Source organism: Accipiter gentilis, chromosome 24 (assembly GCF_929443795.1).
Source record: "Accipiter gentilis chromosome 24, bAccGen1.1, whole genome shotgun sequence".
Lineage (NCBI taxonomy): Eukaryota > Metazoa > Chordata > Aves > Accipitriformes > Accipitridae > Astur > Astur gentilis.
In genome coordinates this window covers 7,154,724-7,182,272 of record NC_064903.1, presented here as the reverse complement: position 1 = coordinate 7,182,272, position 27,549 = coordinate 7,154,724, and the positions used below count along the sequence as shown (strand labels likewise).

Below are 27,549 nucleotides of genomic sequence, written 5' to 3'. Positions count from 1 at the left end.
AGATCATCCCACACTGCCTTCCAGACCCCTTCCTGTCCGTCATGCTCTCTCCTTCTATTCAGACAATGATCTTGAATCTTTGCTTCAGGAAGAAAACTGATTTAACAGTGTCTCCTCTCCCCTCTGTAGCAACAACTCAGATAATATTTTTTTTCCAAGACATCCATGAAATATCCTGTGCCAGCAGAAGGTTCAGTGCCACACTGTAGTCATCCTGCTGGCAAAAGGGAAATAGGCATTGCCTGACTCTGCTTCCCTACAGCCTTGAAAACTGTGCATGTCTGTATTTCTAACGCTGATTCTAAGACAGCAGATCAGTGGCAGACAGTTTACCTGAACAGCTCTGGGCAGTTATAAATAGTGACTCCATTTGTGATTGCCTCCGCATGCTGCTACCAGAAGCATTCTGAGTCCTGGTGAGTCTTCCTGCCTCGGTGCAGCCAGATTTTGAAAAGTGCTGAGTTTTCCCACCAAAGATAGAAACAAATTAAATTTGAAGTCAAAAGGTGTCAAGTGCACAACACTCGTGTCTCAATACACATCGGGATGAAGCCAGCTTAACAAGCTCTGCTGAGAAGTACAGTCACTGCTGTGCTAAGGTAACCAGACGGCTGCCAGCAAGTGCCAAAAGCGGGCACAGCAGCTCACATCTGGCTGCAAGGTAGATGTCAACTACCCTACAAATACTTTCGCTCAGTCCACAGTTGATAAAACCTCTCAGGGGCAAATTTGGCTTTCAAAGTCCCATTCACCTCTCCAGCTTTCTGGAGACAGGCATAACTCACATGTTCTTCCAGACCCCTGAAATGATATAAACTATTTTAAGAAACATTCAAATCCACTTACTGATAAAAAAGTCAGACTCCTTATATGTCAGTCTGAATTTGGCTCACTGGATAATTGGGGGTCCAAGGAATTTTGGCTGGTTTATGTAGCCTTGTCGACCATAACAAGTTTGATTGCACCACCTCTAAACCATAAATAGCAGGTCAGTCACCAGCCCTGAACAGTTCCCCTTTGACTAGTCTTCCATCACCTATTCCTGTAACTTCACTGCATTTTGCTAAATATTAAAGCTAATTTACCCCTACTGAAGTTTCAGACTGTTACCCCTTCTGCCTGAGATGACAGCTTGTCAGTGTTGATAAGTGATAAATGGAAATATCTCACCGTTTCATGCAGGGAAGTAAGAAAGATTTTTTTCTTTGAAACGAAGTACTTTTTACTTCCCCTGAAGATGATTCATGTGAGTAGGTAATGATAATGACTTACCGTCTATACACCCATCCATCCAGATTGAGACCAAAATTCCATAAGCAGTAGAGACAATTGTCTGGGCTCATTCAGAGAAGACATTCATTCCTTTCTCCTACACTGGGACTGATCTTAAAATAAAGCACATCCCGGAACGAGCAATGATACGGGATTCTGGTCCATATCGCAAATCACTCTGTGCCATATTGTGAGGGGTTTAATGGCACTGAATTGTTGCATGTGCCTCACTGATACTCCACACTGTATCAGTGAACCCAGCATGACTCAGCATGGTAGAATCAGTCTTTCTTAAATTTAACATACATGCAGGGCTAATTTCACTTATACTTAAATGCAGCTCACTGCGGTAGTGAGTCACCAGCTGAGTACTAGCTAACAAAGGATAGGTACAGCTGAAACTGAGAGAATTGGGATTGCTTTTGTTATGAAGAATATAACTGGCTGTGTCAAAAGTGCTACAAGTCTGTTATATAGACAAAAATTGTGCTAGAGCTAGTGTGTTCCTGCAAAATGTAACACAGGGAAAAATAAAGTCAACCTTTTATTGAAATGTTTTTTCTGTTTATTCCCTTAAGGTGCAAGTTCAAGGAATGACAGGGAACATCCAGTTCGACACCTATGGGCGGAGAACAAATTACACAATTGATGTGTATGAAATGAAAGCCGCTGGATCACGGAAGGTAAGTGTCAAGATATTCATCCAGATTTCACATCTTCACAAATATTTACTCCAACAAACTAATGAAACTCAAAAATACCACACAGGTACTGTAATAACAGGGCCCTGAGGAAACCCCACCTTCTTGCTGTCTTCCCTATCCCAGGAACCTTGTTTTATTCTGTTCCTGGACCAAACCACTCGCCCTGCTTAATATCTTCATTGGTTTTCCTGTCAACTTCAGACCCCGCTTTTTCCCTTAAAACCCTCCTGGAGCTTTTCCACTGCCAAGCAATAATACCTGCTGCCATGGTCCTGTGCTCAGCCCTATCTCCTAATTCCTCTCCATCTTTCCCTTCCTCTCCATAACAGCCCTCAGAGTCATAAAGAACCTGGAGCCAGTGTATTTTAGAAACCTTCTGAAATTAACAGAAAATAAATTTGGTTTTAATTAGGATTTGCTACTCATTCCCTTGTCTCCTAAATAAAGTATAGATCCTAAGTGGGATAGTTGCCTGGATCCCTATTATAGAAGAAATTTAGGGCAGATTTTCAAAAATAATTATGTAGACAGGGTCTCAGGAGTATCGAGAGAAGAGTCTGTGTGGCCAAGGCACATAAATCCCCCTGATTTCACCTGGCGATAGGTACCCAGCCTTCTTAGTCACCGTTGAGACTCCTTAAACTCTTCTGCACATATTTGATAACAAAATACCTCTGGACCTGGCCCAGCCATTCAGCTAGGTTTGCAGTGCCGACAAAAGTGTTTACTTCTGTGTTGTGCAGGAATACAAAAACTAGTGTAGTAGCATAGCAATGTAGCCACAGCACCATGAAGGTCAGCACAAGCCAGCTGACAAATAGTCACCTCATGCTCACAGAGGGTTTTGTATCCTGTACCAAAGATAATGCTACTGTGCCTGCATTGCTAACGATGTCTGTGCATCTACTCTAAAGCTCGCTCAGGCATGCCTGCAGGGACTGTATTCACTGTCCAAACTGCAACAGAATATAGATAAAAATTACAAAATCAAAGAATTTTACTCAGAGTGCTGTGCAGTTTATTTTCTTGTCTATGGTGTATTCTTACTCTGTGGATATGTGGGAACTTAGTCCACAGGCATGATGATGATACGAACTTAGATAGGGAGAATTTAATACGTATTTTCACTTAGATTTGGCTTGTATTTATTTGCACCTGGGCTTGAGAACATTGTTTCTTTAAGGATATTAAATTAAAGCTAATGTAGTCCTTTAATGGCAAAAATGTTGCATGAATAAGTTATGAAGCCATACGTTTTGACACTTGCTGTTACAAGTTCATGCACCTTGTAAACATACGTAATGAGGTAACAACCTCCATTTTTATAGGCTGGTTATTGGAATGAATATGAAAGATTTGTGCCAGCATTAGATCAACTGCCCTCTAATGACACTTCGTCTGTGGAGAACAGAACTATAGTAGTCACTACCATCTTGGTAAGTTTTATGTTCATAGTGTGTTTGTGTTTAGGAAACAAGACGCATGGCTCCTGAGGTGTGTTAGACACCTTGCCAGGAGGCAAATGTTGAATTCTCTGTGACTTCAAGTGACTGAAAAGTTCAGTATCTTCCCGAGATGTACTGAGGGCTTGACCCTGCAAACTTCTGTATGTATCAATAAGTTTACTCACAGGAGGAGCTCACTGAGCTCAACACTGCGCTTTGCTGCTTCTCAGACACTTGAACTCAATCAGACGCCTCACATAAGTGAAGTTATTATGCATGTATGTAAATGACTGCGGGATCTGGCCTTCCTGCTGTAGGGTCAAATCTTGCACCCCTCACTCAGGTACAGCTCCTGTAAACTCAACCCCTCTGGACTGAGTAAGGGTGGCACAATGAAGCCTGTAGAGAACTGGAACTGCTGTAGCACTGGGTGAAAAGCGACCTACACCCAATGCAATTCCAAAGGGGTAAAGCTCTTCCTGTGTCGCATAAACAGCAGCACCTGTGTCAGTCCCAATGCCTCTAGCAGATGTGCTCTGTACAGTATTGTTTGTGACTTTTATGCTTGTTACAGTTCTACTAAGCATGAGCAAATTTTATGCTATTTCCTGAAGCATTGTATTTTATACTCCTATGGATTTAGCGAGATACAATCAGCACTTCAGCTAGAATTTTCCAAGAAGGCTAAGGGAATTTAGTGACAAAAATTGCTGCTGAGGATTTTAGCCCAGCTTCCCTTAGGCTGCTTTGAAAATATCTCCCATCAGAGCCCCGTTTTAGGTCACTGGGGCCTTAGGAAATTATTTTGATGGTACATGTGTTGGGTATGTCAGTTCTTTAAACACTAAAACCTGAATTATTACTACAGTGATGCTATTTGACTGTCTAATCAGGCCTAATGCTGCAAACAAAAGTGTAACTTTGTTGAAGTGGAATAGTCCTGTTGTCTTCAGTGGGTCCATACTAGGAATAAAATCAATAGTATGTGGGGCTGTAGGATCAGCCAAGGATTTTTTAACTGCAAAAGTCTGTCTTTCTAATTTCTGTACCAAAACAGGAAACATTGTAAATACTTGCCAGTAATATAAAGGATAATAACAGCTCTCATTTTGTATGTTTTAAAGCTGTATTTTACATTCATAGACTTTTGATCTTTACTTTTGTTTCAAAGGAATCACCATATGTAATGTATAAGAAAAACCATGAACAACTAGAAGGGAATGAGAGATATGAAGGATATTGTGTAGACTTAGCTTCTGAAATAGCAAAACATGTTGGAATAAAATACAAACTGTCAATTGTTGGAGATGGGAAATATGGAGCTAGGGACCCTGAGACTAAGATATGGAATGGCATGGTGGGTGAACTGGTCTATGGGGTAAGTTTCTCTTAACCTTCATTTTAATGTTCTTTATAAAAAGCTATGCTCAAAGTTAATAAACTGCAAAATAAAGATCATCTGTTTGAATACCACCTTTAAAATTCTAGGTATTTCTTTGTAGTGCCATTTTTATAGTCTACTTTTCTAATCGTTTCATTGCAGGAAAGTATCGCTTTTTTACTGCTGTTCTCCAAATCAGAGTCCACAAAATGTTGAGAAGTGGCATTGGGCAAATTTCAAATTCTTGTCTACAGCAGAATTTCCAGTTTGCCCTTCATATGCTGCTTTTGCATTTGCCATGTCTCCTTTGTCAGTCTTGTAAGTTCTGGGACGGTGCCCCTCCTGTTAAAGGTCTCATCCTATGATGGTGGCCCTCATTGGATCACTGGTGTCAGTTTGTGTTTGACCAAAGACTAAACACTCAGTTAGCCCCATGGTTGCTCTTCAGGGTAAGAAGCAACGCACGTGTTAAATCACCCATGTCTTTTTTCTTTTTAAAAAGAAGGGTTTGGCTTTAAAAATCAACTGTCAGACAAAAAAAAAAGTGTCTAATTCATTGCATTCCTCTTTATATTTCTATATTGGGTGTACACTGCTTTGTTTAGTAAGAACAAAAACAGTCCGGAATTGCCATTTTAGAAATTTCTTTGAAAATTAGAATTTTGGAATACAGATAAACCAGATGGAAGGGGGAGAAAATTGGCTTTGCAGAAAAGATTTTACAAGCTGATATTTCATCTTTGCTTTTTTTTTTCCCAAATGCTAATGAGATGATTTGTGATTCCGCCCAAATCTTCTTTACAGTTTATTTTTAACAAGCTTTCCTTTATTAAAAATATCTGAGCAGAAGCGAATATTTCCATTGCCTCCTTTTGTTCCATGGCTGAGTGTAATTTCTAAAAGACACCTCAAAATTTCCTTGGAATAACATAGCATCATTCTTGCAAAATGTTTGGTGAGATAATTCTTTTCAAATGAACCAGTCTTTTCAAAGTAATTGCTAGATTTGCAAAAGTTTTCTTATTCTGGAGCAGGCAGTCCTGATGCCTTATTATATACTTGGTAGCCTATTTGACTTCAAAATGCTTTATATAAGCAACAATGTTTTTTTAATGTTGTGCAAGGGGAGAGAGGGAAATCTACTGATTAGAGAAAGTAAATCGGGGTCTGGACCCCTGGGTTATATCTTCACTTCGCTGTTGCATTGAGGTTTGACATTATGCAAATCTTCTGAACTCCCTGTGCCTCAGTTATGTGATTTGGAAAACCGGTGTTACCTCTCTTAGAGGATACAAGTACGTCGAGGGCCTCTGCAGCAAAGGTTTAGTTTAGTTCCAAGCATAATTACATTACAGTGGAAACCTAAACCCTCCGTTTCCCTGTGTGTGGTTCAAGAAATATCGAGAGTATTAGCTGTAATTTGGTCCTTTTGATACATTTGCAAGTGACAAGCAGTGAAACAGTTTATTCACTTGAAAAAAATAATCATACCATAGGCAAAAGGCATGACAAAAGAGAATCTGAAATTACTGCTAACAGCCAGGGCACGGGGACCATCTACACCAGAGGAGGAAAGGTCTGATGTGGGCCACTGCCTTTGGGACTTGAGCCAAGTAAGATTAGCCTGTGCGGCTGCTGTGTGATGCAAGATCCATCTGGATAAAGGGCCACAAAAATGATCAGGGCGCTGGAACACCTCTCCTGCGAGGACAGGCTGAGAGAGTTGGGGTTGTTCAGCCTGGAGAAGAGAAGGCTCCGGGGAGACCTTATAGCGGCCTTCCAGTACTTAAAGAGGGCTTATAAGAAAGATGGGGACAGACTTTTTAGTGGGGCCTGTTACGATAGAACAAGGGGTAATGGTTTTAAAGTAAAAGAGGGTAGATTCAGACTAGATCTAAGGAAGAATTTTTTTATGGTGAGGGTGGCGAAACACTGGCACAGGTTGCCCAGAGAGGTGGTAGATGCCCCATCCCTGGAAATATTCAAGGTCAAGTCGTGGAGGGCTCTGAGCAACCTGATGTAGTTGAAGATGTCCCTGCTTATTGCAGGGGGGTTGGACTAGATGACCTTTAAAGGTCCCCTCCAACCCAAGCCATTCTGTGATTCTATGATAACCAGGTTGGCTGCAGATGCCTTTTCCACAGCACCTCGGGATGAGACTGCTTAGCATCAAACTTCCCCTTGACCCAACCATACTTATGACTTTTCCACACCAGCAAAAACCAGCCTCGCAGGCACCATAAACCATACCTTTAAACAACCCCAAACCCACCTCGCCATCGTCATCTTCCCCTGCAAAAAGGTCTGTTCCTTTGTATTCTGAAGCACAGTTTTCGTCTGTGTTTTCTCATTAATGAAAAATTGAGGAACGTTTCCCTCCCTGACCCCCGACAGCTCTTCTTCTCATGCTGCGAGCTCAGTTACTGAAGCCTCTTCACTGCAGTGCTCAATTATTCAAAGGTCAGATGCATCCCTTGAGGTTTGACTGTAGACCCAGGTTAATGCTTACAGCCCAGCACTGCTGAGCTAGCTCCCCGTCCTGCCGAGCTGAACTTCTGAGCTGGCAAGTGCACAGAAATCCACCTGGCTTTCTGTAAGCAGGGAAAACAGTCCCTGAACTCCAAGTACAAACCTCACCAGCCCTCCAGACCCTTTCCCAGCCCTGTTTGCAAACATCATGAAATACCCTTGGCCCCTCTCCATCTGTTGAGAGGGGGCTATGTACCATACTCACAAGGATGTGCGCAAAGCCCTTTGAAGATGAAAAGTGCTCTAGAAGTGCTGATTATTTGGAGCAAGCTCCTCATTTACGTGCTGACTTTCCTTTATCTCTCAGGGGCTTAAAACTCTATTAGGGAGCTAAAACTGTACGTTACCCCTAATGCCCCTGTGAGCCTTGTCTGCAAAATGCCTGTCATATTTGGCTCTTCTGGATTCCATTTTGGGAAGACAAGAGGGAGATTAGATTTTAAATGCCTTTATTAGCATGTATAGAAGACAGGCGTGGGGGGATAAAAGGGGCCTGATTGGTTTTGATACCAGTTATCCAGCAGCTGAACTGAGCTGTGGCAGAAAACACAATCTTTTAGATTGCATTTGTCTCAAGTGATAAACAATGACTAGTCATTTGTCAAATACAGAATATTCCTGACCCAACAAGCTTCTCACCACCACGTGGCACTGCTGGGAAGCCTTACCATGCTTTTTGAACACTGTGCCCTTTTTTTGCATAGCCACATGCATACCACTCTTCTCTAAAATTGCTCTTAGGACAGTCGTAGGAAGTGAATGGCTTGTCATTTTAATGCCAAAACCCTAATTAACTGTAATTAATGTTTAGTTTGTGCCAGATCGTTGTGACTGTCGCTCTTGCTTCCTGTGGGATACAGCGTAGAGTCAAGAGAGAAAATGCAGCCGGGTCATTGGAGCTTCCAGAGCATCCCAGAAGGGCTCCGAAGGGCGAGGAGGGGGGAAAAGCTGGGGGAGGGGACTCAGTGTGCCCTGAGCTGTACTCAGAGCAACAGTGGGGCTGTGTCACCACGCTGCGGGTCCTGGGGCTGACCGGCGCAGCCCTGACTCCACTGTAAGACTAGCCAGAGGTCTGCATTAACTAGGCTAACTGGAAGAGTCCCGAGGGTTACACATTACCTGGGGATAGACACACTAAAATACTTGCCAATTGAAATTCTCCCTCCTCTGTCTCATATGGCATCAGGGCTGGTTGGAGGGTGTAAGAGCCTGCTGTGCCATGGGGCCCCCCCCAAAGTCAAGGAGAGTCTCAGCTGGCCCTGTTGGACCTTTCCTTGTGGCTCTGCAATAGGCTGTACAAATGAGCTTGGTTACAGAGAAGGGCTTGCTCTTTGGCAGCGTCAGGATGGCAGCCCTGGAGGCAGGGAGTTCTGGCCGAGCAGATATTCCCAAACTACTTTGCTTCAGACAGGAGAACCCAGAAGTCTTGTTAGAGAGGAGCTAACAGGGCCTTGTGGTTTGTTAGCAATTTTCAAATGGTGTTAGTGGTAGTGGTAGTAGTAGTAGTAATAATATTAATAATAAAATTTGACATAAAAATGAAATCTATTTGATTTTTCATAAATCAAAATATGTCAGTTCAGGTTGAAGAAAAACTTCATTTTCCTCTTTCACTCTGATGGTGTCAAAATAAGACTCTTCTTCCTACTAGGAAAAAACCTACCAACTCAAGCACTATTATTTTTTAAACTAAGAGAAATTTCTAAAGCGTAGTGGAAACTTCCGACAGAATAAAAATAGTATATAGGCAAAGCTTTTTTGCTGGACATTTTAAAAGAGGGAAGTAGCTCAATCATTCTGTCTGGGAGACTGAATCACTATTTAAATCTAACCAGCAAAGCAAACCAGCAAGGCAAGTGCTGTCCTCCAGTGATCCACCCGCTAACAACTGTGCCCTCCGCTCGCTCGGGCTGATGAGCAGCAGCATCTCCCACTGCGCACACCCCGCCAGGCTGCTGCTCGGGGCTTTGTACCCACCAGCTGCTGAGCACTAGACAATCGTCTTTTCTCTTCTGTAGGGTAAGCCTCTTTCTGTAGGCTTCTATTTCTTCTTTCCCTTTTAAAGCAGGCTGCTGTTCTTCCTTCACTGTTCAGCCAGGGAAAGCCTTCCCTCCCCGGGCCTGATGCTTTTCACATCGCTGAAGCTAATTGACGGGAGGTTTAACAGAGTTCTTAATTGTAACTACAAATGCTTTGGGAGTGGGTAGAGCAGCCAGACCTTACAGCCTTTAAAACTCTCCTCAGGTAAAAAAAAGGTCTTTATGAAAACCTTGCGATACGTAAAATGGCGTAAAGGAACGAAGCAGGGATGTAAAGGACAGACGGTGCCCCGAACACGGGCAGCCTCCGCAGTCTGTCAGAGCGAGACCACCTACACATCTCCCTGCCTTTAGCCGACTAGCCAGCCTCGTGTGGCAGTGGTCTCGCTGGCTCTCCCAGCAGCAGAAGAAAACTACAGGTGGCATATACAGCCTTTGAATCATAGCGGAGAGGAGGACTAACTCGATTCCTAATTCTCCTCAAAACGTCCCATGCTCTTTTAGTCTGTAGCAGAGCCTGACTGTGCCCTGAGCCGGAGCAGCTCACCCTTCGCCCCTCTGCCCCGGTTTCTACAGGAGGGAAGCCCAGGTTCAGGTGCCTGAAGGCAGCCGGGCGATGCCGCTGCCCTGCGGCTCGGGCAGACCCTCATCCTGCACACGCACAGACAGATTCTGGGTCCCTGCCCAGGCAGGCGCTGAGCCGCGGTGGCACCGGACCGCAGCCCCGGCACGGAGCCGCGCCGACGTGGTCCCAGACTTCAGCTGACCTGCCTCCGAGCACAGACGGAGGAAGCACGCGTATGTCCGCAACTCAAAAAGCAGATGGACCCTTAATTTCTCCATCTGCGTACAGTGCTCGTGCCTCAGAAGGAACTGTGGCCACCCACATAAAGCACACGTGGACTTAACGTTGACAAACTACGGCAGACAGGGCCAACTGCAGTTTTAACACCTGAATACCTTTTTACACCGCTCAGCTAATACACATTAAGACTTCAGTGCAGCACGTTGCTGGTCAGATATCAGCTGTTGTTTTTAAGTAAGTGTGAGCTAATGTGTTAAAAACACATTGCCCCCATGACCTGGCCTCTCAACACACCCTGACATCCTTGGGTATACTGGGCTCTCTTTACAAGGTAGCTTTTGCCACCAAATACCGCAGGTGATGCGTTGCTCTGGCACCCTTTTCTGATACCTGGAAACCTCAAACTGCACTGAGAAGTCCGTGGTCTCTCCTGATGCCGCTGTGTACCTGCATTCGGCACTTCTGGGGTGCCCAGAGGTTTGGCTCCCGATGGACATTGGGCAGTGTCCCTCTGCTTCGGTCTGCACATACGCTGAGTGCTGGCTGCCTTCCCATCACACAGAGGTCTTGCAAAGTGACCGTAGCCCAGACCCACTTCTTGAGAAGCGACACACTGGCAAAGAAACTGTTCGTTTCTGCAAGCACGAATGACCAGAAGCACGTACGGTAGCCGGTATCTCGTGCTGTCTCTGGCGCATGGCTTTGAAGTCAGGAAGACTCATCTTTAGGTCTGTAAGCAAAAGAATTCAATCCCTCCTTTTGGATTACAGAGGTGGGACATCTTATCATTTGTCTTTCTCCATGCAGAGGGATATTTCCATTTGCTGTTTTTTTCTCCCTCGCCTTAAGAGTCTTGAGGTTTGCAGCCCCCGGGGGTCAGCTTTGAACAGAGTGGGTAGTGCCTCTGTGCTGCATGTCCTCTCTAAATCCATCCCTCCCACACTAGTAGGCAAAGACAGAACAAGCCTCAGAGGAATCCATGACATTTCTCGCCCGGCTCAAATGCAGTGAAGATGATGTTTGAAACGCCATTAGTCATGAGTGATTAGCAAAGCTTAGTTGTTGAGGTACTTAAATCCCCCTCCAGTTCTGTACTGGGAAGGGCATGTTTGTGGTTGTGGTTGTGTTCCTTTTAATCGAGCTCAATTTTTATGGGTTCTGTTTATCTGCAGCCATAACAGGGAGGGAAGTTCACAACTGTGCTGCAATTATTAATGATCCTTTAGGGTGCTTAGAGCTCTCCTTAAGCTCTCCATTTCAAATACTATATCTCTGAATAAATAAGCAAGGAGCCATCTGCTTTTTAACCTCTCTAGTGCAACTGCTATTGAGGGAAGTGGTGGGGAGCCAGGCTCGGGTGCTGGATTGTAGCTGGTCCACTCTCAGTGCCCTGGTCGTTGATGGTTTCCTGAGCCCCTGTGTCTGAACCCACGCTTGTTCTCTCTGCAGAAAACAATTGCTGCCACGTTCGTTTAAGACATGAGATTGTTTTTTTGGTGTTTCCAGTATATTGAACGCCTATCAAAAATGGTAGGAAAGCAGGAAGACAGAAATGTTTCAGAAAAATAAATATTTGTATCCCTTGTAATATTAAAATCCAATTTTAAATCATTTACAAAGAAATACGTACTGTATGATATGAATGAGGACATAGTAACAATCAGGCCTTTAAAAACTGATTTGTCTGTGCTTCAGCACAGCATCAGCTTCATCCCCCCCCAGAGACCCCACAGGAATATCCTGCATGAACTCAGCTGCTCATGAAGGAGATAACAGACTTTATTGCACGCTGCATCAGCACTTCGGAAGAGCTCCACCATGTCTACTTTGGCAATTAAAATATTACTTTGGGAGAATTAAATTTCTCCAAGTCCAGGAAAACGCTACAGACACTAAATGCTCTTATAGCTGAAGCAGCCCTTTCCTACCTTGACGAGCTGCTCCAAGGCTGGCTGCGCCTGTGCAGAAGTGCCAGGCAGTAAGGCACCTGCCTCCCACCTAAGCTTCACTTCACGTGGAATCATTGCGAAGTCTCTGCAGGGGTCCTGATCTGTTAAGCTTGCTCTAATAAGGATTAATTTGTAAGTACCTCGTTAGTTCAACACGAAATACAGTAGCCATGGTCAAAGTGCTTAGTCTTCCAGCCAGCCGTGGACTCTTGACTACCTTTAAAACTGATACTCCGTGTGCATCTCATAATTAATGACTGCAGGCGTCTAATATTTAACAGTAGCTCAACAAACAGCAGCTACGAGACAAATAATACATGTTTGGGGGGAATTCATCAGTGAACAAGTTCCAGCATCACTCAGTCCCTTTACCACACTCTATCCGTGTCCCCCCAAGTCTCTCAATTACTTAGGTGATGAACACATTCATCTGCAAAGCCAGCAAACACCCAGGCATCCAAAGGCTGACAGCCTTTTCAGTTCTTGTATTCAAGCCACGTTAAGCTAGATTTTTGCAGTAAGTGACCACTAATCAGGTGAGGGTTTTCTCCCTGAGGAAGGCTGTCACTCAAGGGGAGAGGCAGTGTCCTGGCACGCATGAATGTCTAAAGGGACTGTGAGAGGGTACACCAAGGACCAGAATTTCCAAATGGCTTCCTTAGGCACACAGGCATGGTTTATTTGATTATTCCAAGCAGTGAACTTGTAGTTGCACGTGCCGGTACAAACTGTTGAGAGATATTCCTGAGTGGCTGGAACAAATCGAGAGGTCGTGTGTGCAGATGGGTACTTCACGGAGGGAGGCTTGCTGTGGGAAGGGCTGTAGAGGGCCAGTCCTCAGTCCAACAAGTCTGCCATTAGCCTCAGTCTTAAAATGCTGAGAAAGTGCCTTGGGGATGGCTGCACAGTGCCACTGCGGCACCAGCTGGCACAGAGCATGGGATGCTGAGATTAACCTTATGAGAAGCCTTCACCATTTCTGCTTATTAAACTTTAAAAAAAAAAATACCCAAACCAGCCATCTAGGAGGAGGAACAAATCAGATATTAATGACAGTCATGTACATCACCATCAGATTTACATAAAGGCATATTCAATTATTTTATGGCACAGATTTTAATCTCTTCTTATTTCCTGTTAGCTTTTATTCAAACTTCTACTTAATCAGGTTTTATTTTTCCACCAGAAAGAGATATGTACTTGCTAGTGGGAAACAAAAATCTGATTTAAAGGGTGCACAATGGTTTAGGTATGGTAAGTTAAACTTTCCCTAAGAATCATTTTTTCTTTCTGAAATTCTTAATTACCAATGAAGGGCCATCTTTAAAAGTATCAATAACACAAATAGTTAGAGTGTTCAAAATAGACTACAGAAAAAGTTATGTAGGTATGCAGACTCTCATAACAACAGTTTTTAAATGAAAAGGGCTTTTTTTTAACATTCTAGTCCCCTCCATTGCAAATGCTGACACCTGCTTGAGTACTTGGCTTAATCAAGGTTAGGTTATCTAAATATAATGACTTGAATCTGTCTGGCATAGAAATACAGATACAATTAAATATGATGAAAATCTATTCTGGAATGTTATTTTTAATCAGGTGGCTAAGTAATTTTTTTTACTTCACATTCTTACCCCCCATAGAATCCAGCAAGGATGTACTGACTGAAGGGAAGGGTATTGGTTCGGGGTATACCAGCATGCTGGTGAATGACAGATGCAATGACATGAGATTGTGCTTCCAGATGACACAGCCCTCGAGCATGGTCTATGTTATAAATCTATAGAGCTAAGTTCTGTGAAACAGGATGGCATCATTATACTGAAAAATGCTACTTTGCATTCTTCTCAGATAACCCAGGCTATTTACTTCTCAGGGACTCACACATCTGTATTGTTGTTCTGCAGTGACGACAGAAAGGATGGGCTGTCTGATTCCTATCACCCCACTATTTTACCATCTTCTATCCCTTATTGCAATGGGGTTTTGGAGGAGTATATGAGTGGTAGTGCTCAAATGCAGCTGAAATTCAGTGTCTGACTACTTCTTACGTTCCTTTTAAAGATCCTGGACTAATCAGTAAGGGAAGTAAGGGAAGACAACTTGCTGAAAGAAAGGAAAAGAGGAAATTAAGATATGACAAACATATAATTTGCCCAGAGTCTTCAAGACAGATGGATGGATACAGACCATTACTAGAAAATGACATCGTTTTAGCTGCCATCTCACTGTCCAGTTTGCGTAGTGTTTATTTACCCATTTTAACTTAATAGAAACTTAAATACATGTTGGTACATATCTGCCTCTGTCGTGAGGCCCTTGTACAGATTTGATTGTCATTTTTCTTGTTAATGATTTTCTATCAATATCACGTAGTCCTTAACTTCAGTGACTGCAAAATAGGCTGCAAAGAAAATGTTTCCTACTCACTCTTGTAATTTATCATCTGATTCATTAGCCTGAGACTCTAGATTGTGATTATGTTGCAACTGTTTTGTAACTAACTTGGGTTTGTTTTCCCTTTTCAGAGAGCAGATATAGCTGTTGCCCCCCTCACCATAACATTGGTGCGAGAAGAAGTCATAGACTTTTCCAAACCCTTTATGAGCCTGGGCATCTCCATCATGATCAAGAAGCCTCAGAAATCTAAACCGGGCGTATTCTCTTTCCTGGATCCTTTGGCTTATGAAATTTGGATGTGTATAGTCTTTGCTTACATTGGCGTCAGCGTAGTTCTTTTCCTAGTCAGCAGATTCAGCCCTTACGAATGGCACTTGGAAGACAGCAGTGAAGAACCACGTGACCCTCAGAATCCTCCCGACCCTCCAAATGAGTTTGGAATATTTAACAGCCTTTGGTTTTCCCTGGGTGCCTTTATGCAGCAAGGATGCGATATTTCTCCAAGGTTTGTTCCATATCACTCCATCACCTTTTTGCATTTTATGGTCATTTTCTGATGCCATGGTGCATATATGTTACTTTTTCAAATTTCTTTTTAATTCCAAATTTTTTATTTTGACATTCCATTCAATGCTAAGCATCATCATCAAGCCACCATGCTTGCTAACATTCACCTCCAGAGTGAGTGGCATTGCCTTATAATGCCGTTTATGCATTTCTGCCAAACTTATATACACCATGTTGAGGCTGTAAAATGCATAGGGTTTTATGTTTTCAGCAATGCTTGGAGGGCTACCGTGTTTTTGCTGCATATCTCATTTTACGGTCATCTCCTTGGTGCATATAACATACTCTGCTTTGCAAAATTAAGAATTCTTTATTTTAAAATGTCACATGCAACAGCACTTTAAAACACCTTCACTCCCGTCATGGCTTCTGCTGGTCTTTTTACTTTCTTTTGTGCCTCATTTCTCTTCGTTTTGTTCTTCTTGAACCATCCTTTCAGCTATTTCTAATTTACTTACCACTGTCTTTCATATGTTCAGGCCTCCTTATGTGCCCCTCTAACAGTTATTACGTACTACCCTGTATGTGTATTGTTATTTCAGTCCAGTCTAATCTGTTGTCCCTGTGTTCATAGTCAATATGCTCTAATAAGCATTGCCAGTTTCCATAAAGATTTTTCTTATTCATGAAGACAGTCGTTCTGAATAAGGCTGTAGTAAAACATGTTTGATATTAGTTCCAATTTAAGAGTAAGCACTGGTATTAACTATTGTAGAATTATTTTTCTTTTTAAAAGCAGCATTTTGAAAACCAGATGAGAATAGTGAAGTTCTCTCTAACTGAATAATGCATACCACAAATGTTTTTTGAATAATATATATAATGTTTCTACATTTACACTGGTAAAATACTTTGGTGATGTGCCCATGATAAGCAGTAAAATTATCTATTTTCTTAGTGATGGAGCACTAGTTATATTTTGTATGACAATATTTTAGTAACTAGTTTACAGCTATTTTAATTATTAAAAATACCTTCTTCGTACAAACAGGATGCAGTTTTTCCCTTTAACAAGGCTGATAAATAAAGCGAGAGAGACAGATCTTTTCTAACTAAGCACTTACTTACATTCAAAATACACCTTGTCAATCTCCCTATTTGTGTACCTTTTTCAGTACCTAAATCATTGAAAAGTTAACCAGGTTTTTCTGGTCTACATAGTGGTAGGGATCTTGAGGAGCCTCACTGAAGCAAGGGACAAAACTTCTATGAAGTGTCATGGAAAGGATCATGATTTTACCTGTTATAATGTAATAATGATCCTTTAAGTTCACAGTCATTGCACATTCAAATACCCTAATGATCGCAGCGAAATCCAGGACTTTCAGAGATACTGACGTATGCCTGTTGGTATCTGATGGGAGCCATGCCTAAGTTTTAAAAGTTTTGATAGCAGCAGTTAGATTTCATACTTATTGACAGATGCATATATGTCCGATGTAAAACGCACACATTTTTGCCTGGATATCACCATGTATTAGTTTTCACAGTTAAGAATGTTTGGGTGTGCTGCCTCACTGTATAGGTATTGCTGTTAGCCTTCTCCTCCTGTTTATACACTGTGTTTCTGCTTTATGCCTAAATTCTGTATTGCAACTTTGCCTCTCTGCTTGCTGTTAAAGGTGATGAGTAGTTCTAACATTTAAATTGCTGTTGACCATGTGTGTGCCCAATATAAAGGACCGGGAAATAAGCACTGGGACATCACATGGAAAGCTGCAGGCATTGCACTGTTTCCACTAGGCCTGTTTATTGACAGTTAAATAGAAGTGCATAGGATTTTTGTTAAGCTCTCATGTGACTCTCTGACATGTTCAGCCATTTACCTTATATAATGAGTAGAACATACTCTATTTTTTTTTTCAATACTACCATGATAAGTACCTTGGAAATACCTACCAAAAAAAAAAAAAAAAGACAGAAGTAAACCTATTTATTGTATCTGTCCATCAGAAGCTATTAGTTCAGTATTAATACATGGCCCTCGTTTGAAGATGTTGTCCAGTTACTTTGTTACCTTTCATGATGACAGATTCCAGGCAGTTACATACATTGTTACTGAAAAAAAGAGAAGTTTAATACCTTGGTTTAAATTCCAGAAACACTGTTCCTTTGACCAGTATGTTGATTTAAGTTGATTAAATGTCAAATTTCTTTTCCGTAGAAGGGACTATTCCCAAGTATTCCATTCTTAATCCGTATCTTTGTAAGGTTACGCCATTCACAGTACATTGACTATATGAATGTTTCATACTATTTTATTGCCATTAAAAGGGGCTTCATTCTTCCATTGTGAGTTTTGTCTGAATAAATTTCTTATATGAGAGCGTACAGCACTTGTAGAGGGATGCCGACAAGCAGTCTGGAGAGATCACTTTTGTACTTGCTGATAAAGGCTCTTTCAGCTGCCTTTGTGTGGAACAGCTGTGACATCTAATGACTAGTTAGATCTATCCTCGGTGAGTATGCTCTGTGGATATTCCAGAGGATATATCCCTATACTCTCCTCTCTGTATTTAATAGGAGTCGTCTAAATGGAATCAGATAGCAGCCAAAGGATGGGGGTTAGTGCATCCCTTGATGGAATCAACATTTGTTCCAGCAGTTTTGTTCTGCTATCAAAGGCTGCTCTGTTTTTGGCATAGTGAGCTAAAGCATTGAAAATTCACTTTTGATGGATCAAAAGTAGATTATTAAACTTGCTTTAATGTAAGATGTGTACAGAAAATGGAATCAGGAGAAAACATAGTCAAATTTGTAACACTGTTCTGAGCGAAAGCATCTTTGAAATCTCTGTGAGAGCATGTATTTTCATTTTGCTCTTTATTCGTGTGGAACAAAGAGGCTAGATTAATTAATTGCTGATGGAAAAAGACAGGGGGTTCATTAAAAATTATCTCATGAGGTTGGTCATTTAAGAGGGTGTATTTCTAGATCCCTATTTTCACAGCAGAAGACTCAAGAGACTCCTATTAAAGGCCATGGGAATGACTTTGTGGGACTTTCAAAACAGCGATGAGAGCTGGGTAACTAGATCCTTCTGAAACTCCCACTGCCAGTTCCTATGATGGAAGCATCTCAAGTCAGCACTTCGGATGCTATTTTTTATTGTGTTCTGCCGCAGTAGCGGAGGCGAGGGCCGCCCGAGGCCGGCAGGAGAGGCAGAGGGCTGGCTGGGCGCGCGAGAAAGGGACGGAGCTCGCAGCTTAGTGGGTACCAGGGAACGTGTGCTCAGAGTGTGAAGGGCTTCTGGACAAGGAGGGTCTGCCCCAAAGTTGTTCAGGGCTATTGGCCAACATAACAGCCATCTTGTATCGATCGGAAGAGCCCAATTAAAAATTGAGTAGTGTGAGAAGCTTATTATTTCTGTGTACTATAGGAAATCAAATATGTTCTATGGCCATGATTAGAAAAAAAAATCAAGCTATTTTGATAGATAAATGAGGTTTTGTTTGAATGTATTATTCTTCTGGAAACTGAATGTGAATTTGAATATTTATTTTGTTTTTCTCTTGTTACTAATTTGCTCTCATTTGACTCCATGCTTCCTTTTAAATTTCCTCTCAAGGTATGCACTCTTCCTGTTTACTTCCTTTTGAAAACACCGTCTGACCTTGTTTTGATAATTGAGTTATAATTCTGTTATTCCAGGTCTTTGTTGCTCCTCTCATTTGTTAACACGCTAATTCACTTTAAAAAAATGTCGCACAAAGTATCTATTTATTGAGGTAATTTGGAAAATGACATGTTGGGATAAAGCATTAGTTGTTTCTTTTTAAATTACAACACTGCATACTTGGACAGGTATGTCTTCATCAGAAAAAGCGGTGCTGGTATTGAAAGCCGTGATTGATTTTTGTATAATTATTATCTGAGTAATGGACAAACATTTCTGTGGTTCACAGTACAAACCATACAAGTATTCTCTTACTACCAGCCCGGTGTTTATGTACTAACCCTTTTTCTCCCACACCTCTCTACACCAGCTCCTGCAGTGGGTATAAGGAGTCTCCGTATCAGCAGATGGACTGGGGGGAACTGGGGTCCTCTGGACAAGGAGGCTGCCAGGCCGTGCTTGTCTATGTTCTTGTTCTTTGACTCTCTCTGTCTGTCTTTCTTTCCTTCAGTGTCAGCTTTGTGGTTTGTTTTGTTTTTCTTTGCCCCATCCCGTGCTACCACCGATTACAGCAGCTACGTCAGCCCAGACTGCTTCGTAGTAGCAGCTGTTGAATCTTCCTTTTTGTGCTCATTGGAAGACTGGGAGAAACAACTCAGTAGTGACATCCAGTTTTCTTTCAAGTGACCTCAACTCTTCTGAGAACAGCTCTGGTCCTCATCTAGCAAGACCCCTCTCTTGCACGTAGGACCCTCAGGGAAGCGCCGCCTTCGTCAAGAGATCCAGCCATGCCCACCTTCCCCTGCCTCGCAGCTGTTCTCCATTTTTTGTCCTGTATCTGTCTGACTTGGTTCGTGCAGGTCGCAAGATCTCTGGGGCAAGATATTTTTACCTTTCTCTGTGTGTAATATGCTGTATGAGCATGCAGCTCGACACAGACTTTTTATTGTTACAGCAGTGTGAACTTGAGGTTTCACTGGTTTGGAAAATGCTTGTCTTCTGCACATCTTCATCCCAGCAACCCATCTGTCCCGCTAACAGAAGGGGCAGCTACCAATGCAAGTAAGACATTTCCCGTGGGAAACTGTAGGGAGAATGAACACATGCTACTTTGTTCCCAATAGTTCCATTGAATTTATCTAAACACCCTGGCAAGTCTTTTTTTTTCATCTTCCCATTTCCAGAGCTACTGTAAAGCAAGAGGGCCATGGGAACCTGGAAACCCCAGATAAAACTGGTCTTGCTGAGTGCAAGTGGGTGTTTCATGTGCTGTACCCGCTGGCCAGACTTCTGCTCAGTCTGGCTCCGAAACTGTCCACCTCGCTGCAGGGTGAAGGAATTCAATTCCAGGTCTTCTCTGAAGATGGAAAGTATGTAGTGAAGGAAGGAACAAAAGGGAGATGAGTTTCACCTGACGTAGCCATCTAAAAGCAATAGGCTGTGTTTCAGTCAGGCATCTCGGTTCTCTTCAAAGTCACGAGACAGATGGGCACCTTCAGACTTATCCCACACAACAGCAAGTGAGATAAATCTCTTTCTGAGGGTGTCTGTCTCCTCTCTTTCTCCACTGGCTCCAAAGGGAGCCTTACACGAGTTCAGCAGGCACTGCTTTGCAGTTGGCTAAAATTACATCAGCCCACGTAAGAGGCTGATTCGGTGTGTAGGGTATCGAGTTTTACGAAGTAGCTAAAGGCAAGACCCTAATTGGTAAGAGAGCTGGCCAGAAAGGACTTCAGCAATCTGTAAAATCCCAAGATACTCACTTGATACCTACAAAGAATGTAGAGCGAGGTAGAGAGATTCCTTGACTTACTACATTATTCTGGATTTATATTTCTGCAACTTACCTTTGCAGCTAGTCAGTAGCCTTCTGTTAGCCAGCACAGCTGCGGCAGAGCCCAGGTTGAAACTTGGAAGCCTTTTATCCTCTTGGGAGTCCCTCAGGAAAGGCAGGGAAGCCTCCTCCGCGTGTCGGTGATCCGGCGGCTGTGTGCCTGCCCTGGGGAAGCACTCGCAGGCTGGAGCGATGGCGATGTCTCTCAGTTCACACCTCCAAAGTCATTGCTTCCTGATGGACAAAGAGGCGATGCTTCACTCCTCAAGCTTTCCTAAGCTTTGTAACCGCCTGAACCGCCTTGCACGTCGGTACGGACTTGATGCAGCAGTCCCTGGGATGCTAACCCTGGGGCAAGTGGTGCGTGCTGTCATCCACAGAAACCAGCCTGCCTCTGCCCTCTCGGTGGGAGCTGCTGCTTCGGTTTCTTGGGCAGAGGAGAGTGGAGAATAGCAGTGCTTCACCTCTTGGTTTGTTTCTCCACGTTCCTCTAACCTATTCCAAGTTGCTCTCTCTGTTTTTATTGTGTTGGCGATTTTTTTTCTTTGGTGTGTTCTTTAATGTTGGATGGATATTTTTTTTCTTTCTTTTTTTTTCATAATAATTTAATGGGATTTTTTTAATGGCTCAGGCAATCTCAGGCTCTGGCCAAGACTAGGCGGTTTACCAGCTAACCCCCCCGCTGTGTGGGTGGGGTGGGGAGACATCACAAGACTTTTGCTTTTTTCCTGTCTCCATCTGTTGGTAGGACAACTTGTACCCACTGTCTGGGGATGGCACTGAGGGGCTTGAAGGAAACTAAAATAAACAGGTAAGAGTTTTCTTGCTTTATATTTCTTCCCTGCACACAAACGGAGGACTACAGCACCCAGGTTCCACGGATTTAATGTATCTGGGATTGATTCTTCCTCCACTGGTATCAATAGAGTTAAGGGAAAACATATGAAATAGGTTTGTCTCGGCTCCTGAAATGATTCCTGGTCAACATGCTGTGTTTGAAGAATGAGCACTGTACATGGCGGTGAAATTCCCCACCCAGCTGAGCGGCATGACATTGCCATCCTTCAGCTGCGAACATATATTTTGAGCCTGATGTTCAGTTGCTTCGAAGCATCAAGAGCTCTTACTGACAGGATCTAGACCTCCTGACCACTAGGCATTTTGTAATTACATGTTTACAAATAGGCTTTTTTTTTAGTCCTTATGGTATCCTTTAAAAAAAAAAAAAACAAAAAGCAAAAAACACAACAAAACAGAACATAATTAAATTCTTTTCTGCTTCCTTCTCTGTTGCTCTGGTGGTTATAAAGCAGGAATATGCTTGACTTGGAACAGTGCAACATGCAAATTTCAATTTACATAAAACATAAACCAGCCTCTCTCCTCACTTTAATATGCAGATTCAGTCTGTAGTTCCTGCTAGGTTGTGATGAGAGAAGGATACTGGATCATTTTTGGTTTATTCCTTTGCGTGTTTACACAGATTCCTTTTTGCAGTTTGCTACATCTTACATTTTGAGAGTCAATGCAGTAAGAGGTACATTGGTGTCCTCCCAAGCTGGGCAGTCCCCAAAAAGACACAGTGCTGGCATATCGCTGCAGGCAGATCCAGCCTCAGCCAAAGGCTGGGCAAGCAGAGAACACCAAAGCCGCCTGGCAAAAGACTTCTCCAGCAAAGGGTCTGTGGAAGTCAGGAGACCTTGTTCCTCTCCAAGCCTCCGGTGGGGTTGGCTCAGGTGGATTATTTCTTTATCGACTGTCCTGGGTTTCACTGAAGGACTGCAGAGAGAGTTTAACTAGGTAAGACCAGGCACATGCTGAGTTTGCTGTCCGGAGGAAGGCTGTCAGGAACTGGCTCACAGTCCGCCTGTTCACAGATACCTGGAGGATCTGGACAAAAGGGTTGTGCATGTGAATTTCTCTTCAATGAAGGAAAAAAAAAAAAAAAAAAAAAAAAAATCAAGGAATGTCTTCAAAGCAATTTGATGATGTGTGTTTTTCCATAGATCTCTCTCAGGGCGAATTGTCGGAGGAGTCTGGTGGTTCTTCACTCTCATCATTATCTCTTCCTACACTGCTAATCTTGCTGCCTTCCTTACGGTGGAAAGGATGGTTTCTCCCATAGAGAGCGCAGAGGACCTGGCTAAACAAACCGAAATAGCCTATGGCACTTTGGATTCAGGCTCAACCAAAGAATTCTTTAGAGTAAGTCTGTTAAATCTCCATTAGCGCTTTTCTAATCTGTAAGTGCCTAATACACGGTTTTCAGTCATTTGTTTTTACCCACCTGTAATAGCTGTTCTGGTGAAAGCTCCTTTGTGCAATCAGGACAGGCCTGAGTGCAGATTTTAATATCAAAAGGCATTTTATCAAAAATGGGTGGGTTTGCTCAACCTGAAACATCTCAAGATGGAAAACCTGACCTCTGCTATCACAGAAAGGGGGTTTTTAACACCGGTTTCAGAACCTCGCTCTGATGAGCAATAATGCAGTCGTTAGAACAATATTTAGCAAAGAAAACTCGTGGAGGAGTGATGCTCTTGACCTACTTGCTCTCTTTGCCCAGCTGGCAGCCGTTAATGCCATCCGACATCGGTGTTCACTTGCCAGAATGAGAAGGGGGATGGGAGGCATGTGTTGCCGTTCGTTTCTATATGGTGCATTGATCGCTGCAACTGTTGGTGCTGTAGCTTCGTGGCTCACCAGCATCTGGCTGTGGCTGTGTCAGGCAGTCAGGGGCGAAACTTTTGAACCCCAGAACGCCGGTCTGTATTCATCTTGGTTAGGTAAATGCTGGGTTTGCAATATTTGGGCATAGGGGGGAGTATACATCTTTATTTAAGATCATCCTTTCTTTCTCCACTTGCTAAGCCACAAGCTAAGCTGCAGAGAGTTTGGTGAGGGTCATTAAAAACTCTAAATACGACCTCAGACCACTTTTATGTACCTAAAAACGTTGCGACCTGGAAAGCTGTCATTTCTGGCCTTTCCAAGGGTGAACTGAAATGCTCAGCCCTTTCAGGGAGCTCTTGGTTCTCTCTCAGCAGTGCCAATCAGATGCCATTTAAACCAGCGTTTTTTTCTGTAAAAAAGTGGTCAGTGCTGCCTGTCACGCACACTGGCCAGGTGCAAGTGTGAGAGAGGAGGGAGACAAAAAACCCCTTGCTGCTCTTGGCTGATGAAACACTGAGGGGTCCTTGAATAAATACCGAGGGCTCCTTGAATTTCCTTAAAATTTCAATACACAACCACACGCAGACAGACACACATGTATGTATAAATCTGATGTAAAGCTGGAAGTGAATGCAGAGGTATTTTATAAAGCTTTTGTACTCTGCCTTACTTCTATGTTATGTCTTTATATAAAAATAGGTACTCAGTAGTTCTTAATTAACTGTGGTGGCCCGTATGTTACAACAGCTTCTGTTTGTATTAAAATCCTGTAAGATAAACACTGACCTTGTAAGGGTGACATGAGTGTGTAAAAATTTGTATTCTGTTTAATTATCAGTCTGAGGCAGTATTACCTGCACAGCGAAAATTAGTTGAGTGGACCTGTCAGAAGAGGTAGCACAACTTGATTAGAAATACTGGTGCTGTTTACAGTAACTATACTGTTCTTATGGGGGAAAAAAATCTTCTTTTGGATATCTCGTTACCATTAATACAGAAAGAGGGATCGTATGGGGGTGTTTCTTCATTTCCTTAATAGTTTGACATAACAAGGAAATCCCTTCTCACCAAGAGATCAAAGGAGCGTGCTTCGTGTGAAAGGATACAAAGTCTGGTAAATGTATGAATACTTTGTTGTGCTGTTAATAGTCTTGAGATGAGCTGTGACTCTCTCCTGGTGCTGGCGGCAGCAGGGCTGTAAATGAGGACGATCTGTCAGGAGCTGCCAGCTCCGTCAGGCAGGGAGAGGAGTCGGATGGGGAAGAAGGAGAGCGGAGCCCCAGGAGCGGTGGAGCGGGGCATCACGCCTGCTCCGAGCAATCCCGATGGGCCAAGTGGGAAGGAGAATGGGCCCTAAGTGGTGCTTCTCTCTCCTCAGCGTTCTCAAGGCACACAACATAATTTCAGTTGTATTAACTTTTGCAGAGTAATTAATTTGAATAGAGTGATGCAGCCATGAAGCTGTTGTAATTAGAGTCTTCTTCAGTTGATTTGAGAAGGGCAAAAGCTTTGCCTTAGATTAAATGCATATGTTCACATAAATACTTCGTTGTACAGTCTTTATTAGCTACTTAATAAGATGTAATGATGGCTGAAACTTGAAATAACTCTTAGAGGGCACTTGGTTTCTGAGCACCTGCTGCACAGACTATGCCGGCTCTGTGGTTTGGGATACTTTTCTCCTTGTAAGCTCTTTTCTCACTAGTACTAGAGCATCATTGGGAGGGATAGTGGTCTGAGTCAGAAAAAGCCATGAGTGCTCCTGGGTACAGTGTGATGCTTATTCCCTCTGTGAGGGGAATATCGTCCTCCGCCCATTCCCCGCCAACGTTTAATCAATTTAAGCAACAGTTGGCTGAGTGGGTCAGGATCATCTACCCAGTGAGAAAGGCAATCTCTAACTGAGGGGATGGCTACGTCAGCGAGTCAGTGCAATCCTTACTCACACTGGTTGTCTATGCATATGTACACACGCTCTGGCTGTGGCATGTGAGAGGTAGCTGAATCTTCCCTAGAGATGGGAGAAGTTGGCTGGCTGTGAGCAGGAGGTCAGCTCATGTGTAGAGGCACCGAGAAGAGTAACTTGGCTTTGTAGCAGGGCCGTGACTTCACACAGGAGGTGCAGGACAGTCTCTCCAAGATCCCATAAAGAAGCTTGTATGGGTATATCTCTTCCTAGAGCTATACAGCTAAAATGTTCCTCAAACAAAGATATGAGTCAGATATTGATCTTAATGGCTGCTGTTGGCCAGTGAAAGGTGCCAGACTGACAACAGCAAAGAAGAATTGCCTCCTAATGCATCACAGAGGGACGACACGTAAATGACCTTCAGATACCCACCATCTTGTCTGTGTGTGCTAGACGGAGCTCCTTTAGAGCCTTCGGTCCATGGCTCCTTTCTGCCAACCCCATTTCCAGCTAGGATCACTTCTGAAGGTTTCTTTTACAGTGCGCATACCTATCTGCTAGGAACTGGACCGATACCAGCACCTCATTTCAGAGGAACAGATGGTAATGACTTTCAGCCACTTCAGACCTGGGCAGACTCCAGCTAGTGACCTATTTTATCCTCTTGGCTGTTTCCCTAAACATCACAATGTCTCCCAGATAGTTGCTATCCCGGCTATGTAGGTTAGAGCTAGATACACCATTGCTGTTTCAGGCGTGCACGATGACTGCTGTCGGCGTGACGTTGCTCTCACAGTTATGGCGAGAGAGCTTGGGTTTTGTAACGCTTTCACAGCAGGCACCATTCACGCTCCTCACTCGCTGGTGACTCTGCATTAGGGCATTTGTCCCCCCAGTATATCTAAGAACCAAAAGAGCCTGCCTGTATTTTCTTGGTTGTTGCTTGTTTCTGCTCAGAAACATTTTACATTTTGCGCTAATTAGCTTATAAAGGCATTTAAATGGCAATCAATAGATTATATCAATTCCCTTTTGGCTTTCAAAGGGCACTCATCCATATTGAAAAGGAAAAGAAAGAACCTCTCCTTAGATATTTATTAACATACAGTCTCAGATTAAGGAGTCCAGAATACTTCTTCCTCTTTCTTGAAAATTGGCAAAGGCCTGTACTAGAAAGCAATTTCACTTCACTAAGCTACTACTTTTAAGGGTGTATCTGTTAGAATTAACATCTTCTAATACATTCAATTAAAGCTTCAGCATATCTGAGCAGCTCATCAAATCAATATAACACCCTTTAATCCAAATTCAGCACTGAGCCTAAGTATAATACCACAGTCTAATAGGTTTCACACCTCCAATATGCATATATTCAAAAGGCATGACCTTTACAACCAATTAGTAATTCTTATGTAAACGTGGCTGTATTTAAACTTCAGTAGAAGCAGAATGTGTTCCTAGACATCTGGAAATATAAATTGCTCTTGAATTTATGGTGATTTCTTTTAATTCTTGCAAGATATGTGTTTGATCACTGACAAACACAGCTGACCCACTAGTGCACTTCACTGAAAACTTAAAATTTCAGAAGGTCCTGGAAATTGCTCTCATGTGACAAGGCTTTACAGGTTGAAATATTGAGGCAGGTAACACGTAGCATGATCTTGCATTAGGTCCTTCTCCCTTTTACGGGAAATTGAAGGCGGCTCATATTACACCATTGCCAATATAGTTAATCACTGTTAACTAAAACTAAGGAAAAAGGAGGCCTCAAAGGACTTTATTTTATTGTAGAACTTTGTATTTTTCTCAGCAGTAGTTTCAAGGATGTCCCTGACAAAATGACTACGCTACCCAATGTCTCCCCCATGCCTCAGATGAAATGACTTGCCGCTCCGAAGTCAGTTCCTAATTTTTTGTCCTGGAAACGGCATTAATTGCCAGGCCTGTTAGGAGTTTCAGTAGAAAGGCCAAAGATCCTTTGGACATGATGGTTCCTGCTCTTACAGTTGGTTACTCCTACCTGGCACTGACGTTCCTGAGTATTGGATAGAGAGTTTGACACTGACCTTGCTTCTGCTGTGGATAAAGACTTTAGGCTCGGTGCCTGGAGGAGTCAAACAGGCTGCCAGCCTTCAGGCACAGCTTAGATACTTCAGAGATTATTTTTACAATTTTTTTGCAACGTGGTACAAAATTCACAGCTACGGCTGAGGTCTCCATTACTTCAGGACACATGGGAGTGATAGCTGACTTGAGGACACCGAGGAGTCTGTACCTGCTTTCCTTGTGCCTCCTGTGTGAAGTCTTCACTTCTCATTGCACTTGAGTGGCCTGGCCAGACACTTCAGTAATATTTTGTTCTTAATTAATGTTTTGTGAGAAGGCAATGCTGTTCTTCTATGCCTTAGTGGGCACGTTCAGCA

The 27,549-nt window shown here is 42.9% G+C and overlaps 1 protein-coding gene across 5 annotated transcripts in view; it reads left to right on the top strand.

Annotated features, from left to right (window-relative positions):
• The window catches only part of GRIA3 (glutamate ionotropic receptor AMPA type subunit 3), a 154,121-nt gene that overhangs the window by 94,587 nt on the left and 31,985 nt on the right, over positions 1-27,549 (top strand). For 4 of the 5 annotated variants that reach the window (XR_007509514.1, XM_049828107.1, XM_049828106.1 and 1 more), the window contains exons 8-12: positions 1,851-1,955; positions 3,305-3,412; positions 4,593-4,799; positions 14,653-15,029; positions 22,548-22,746. Coding sequence is in view for 4 of the 5 variants with exons in the window: in XM_049828107.1 (XP_049684064.1) it covers positions 1,851-1,955; positions 3,305-3,412; positions 4,593-4,799; positions 14,653-15,029; positions 22,548-22,746 (996 nt within the window). In the remaining variant the exon portion in view is untranslated. The remainder of the gene's footprint in view (positions 1-1,850; positions 1,956-3,304; positions 3,413-4,592; positions 4,800-14,652; positions 15,030-22,547; positions 22,747-27,549) is intronic. The other variant, XM_049828104.1, reaches the window with a different exon arrangement.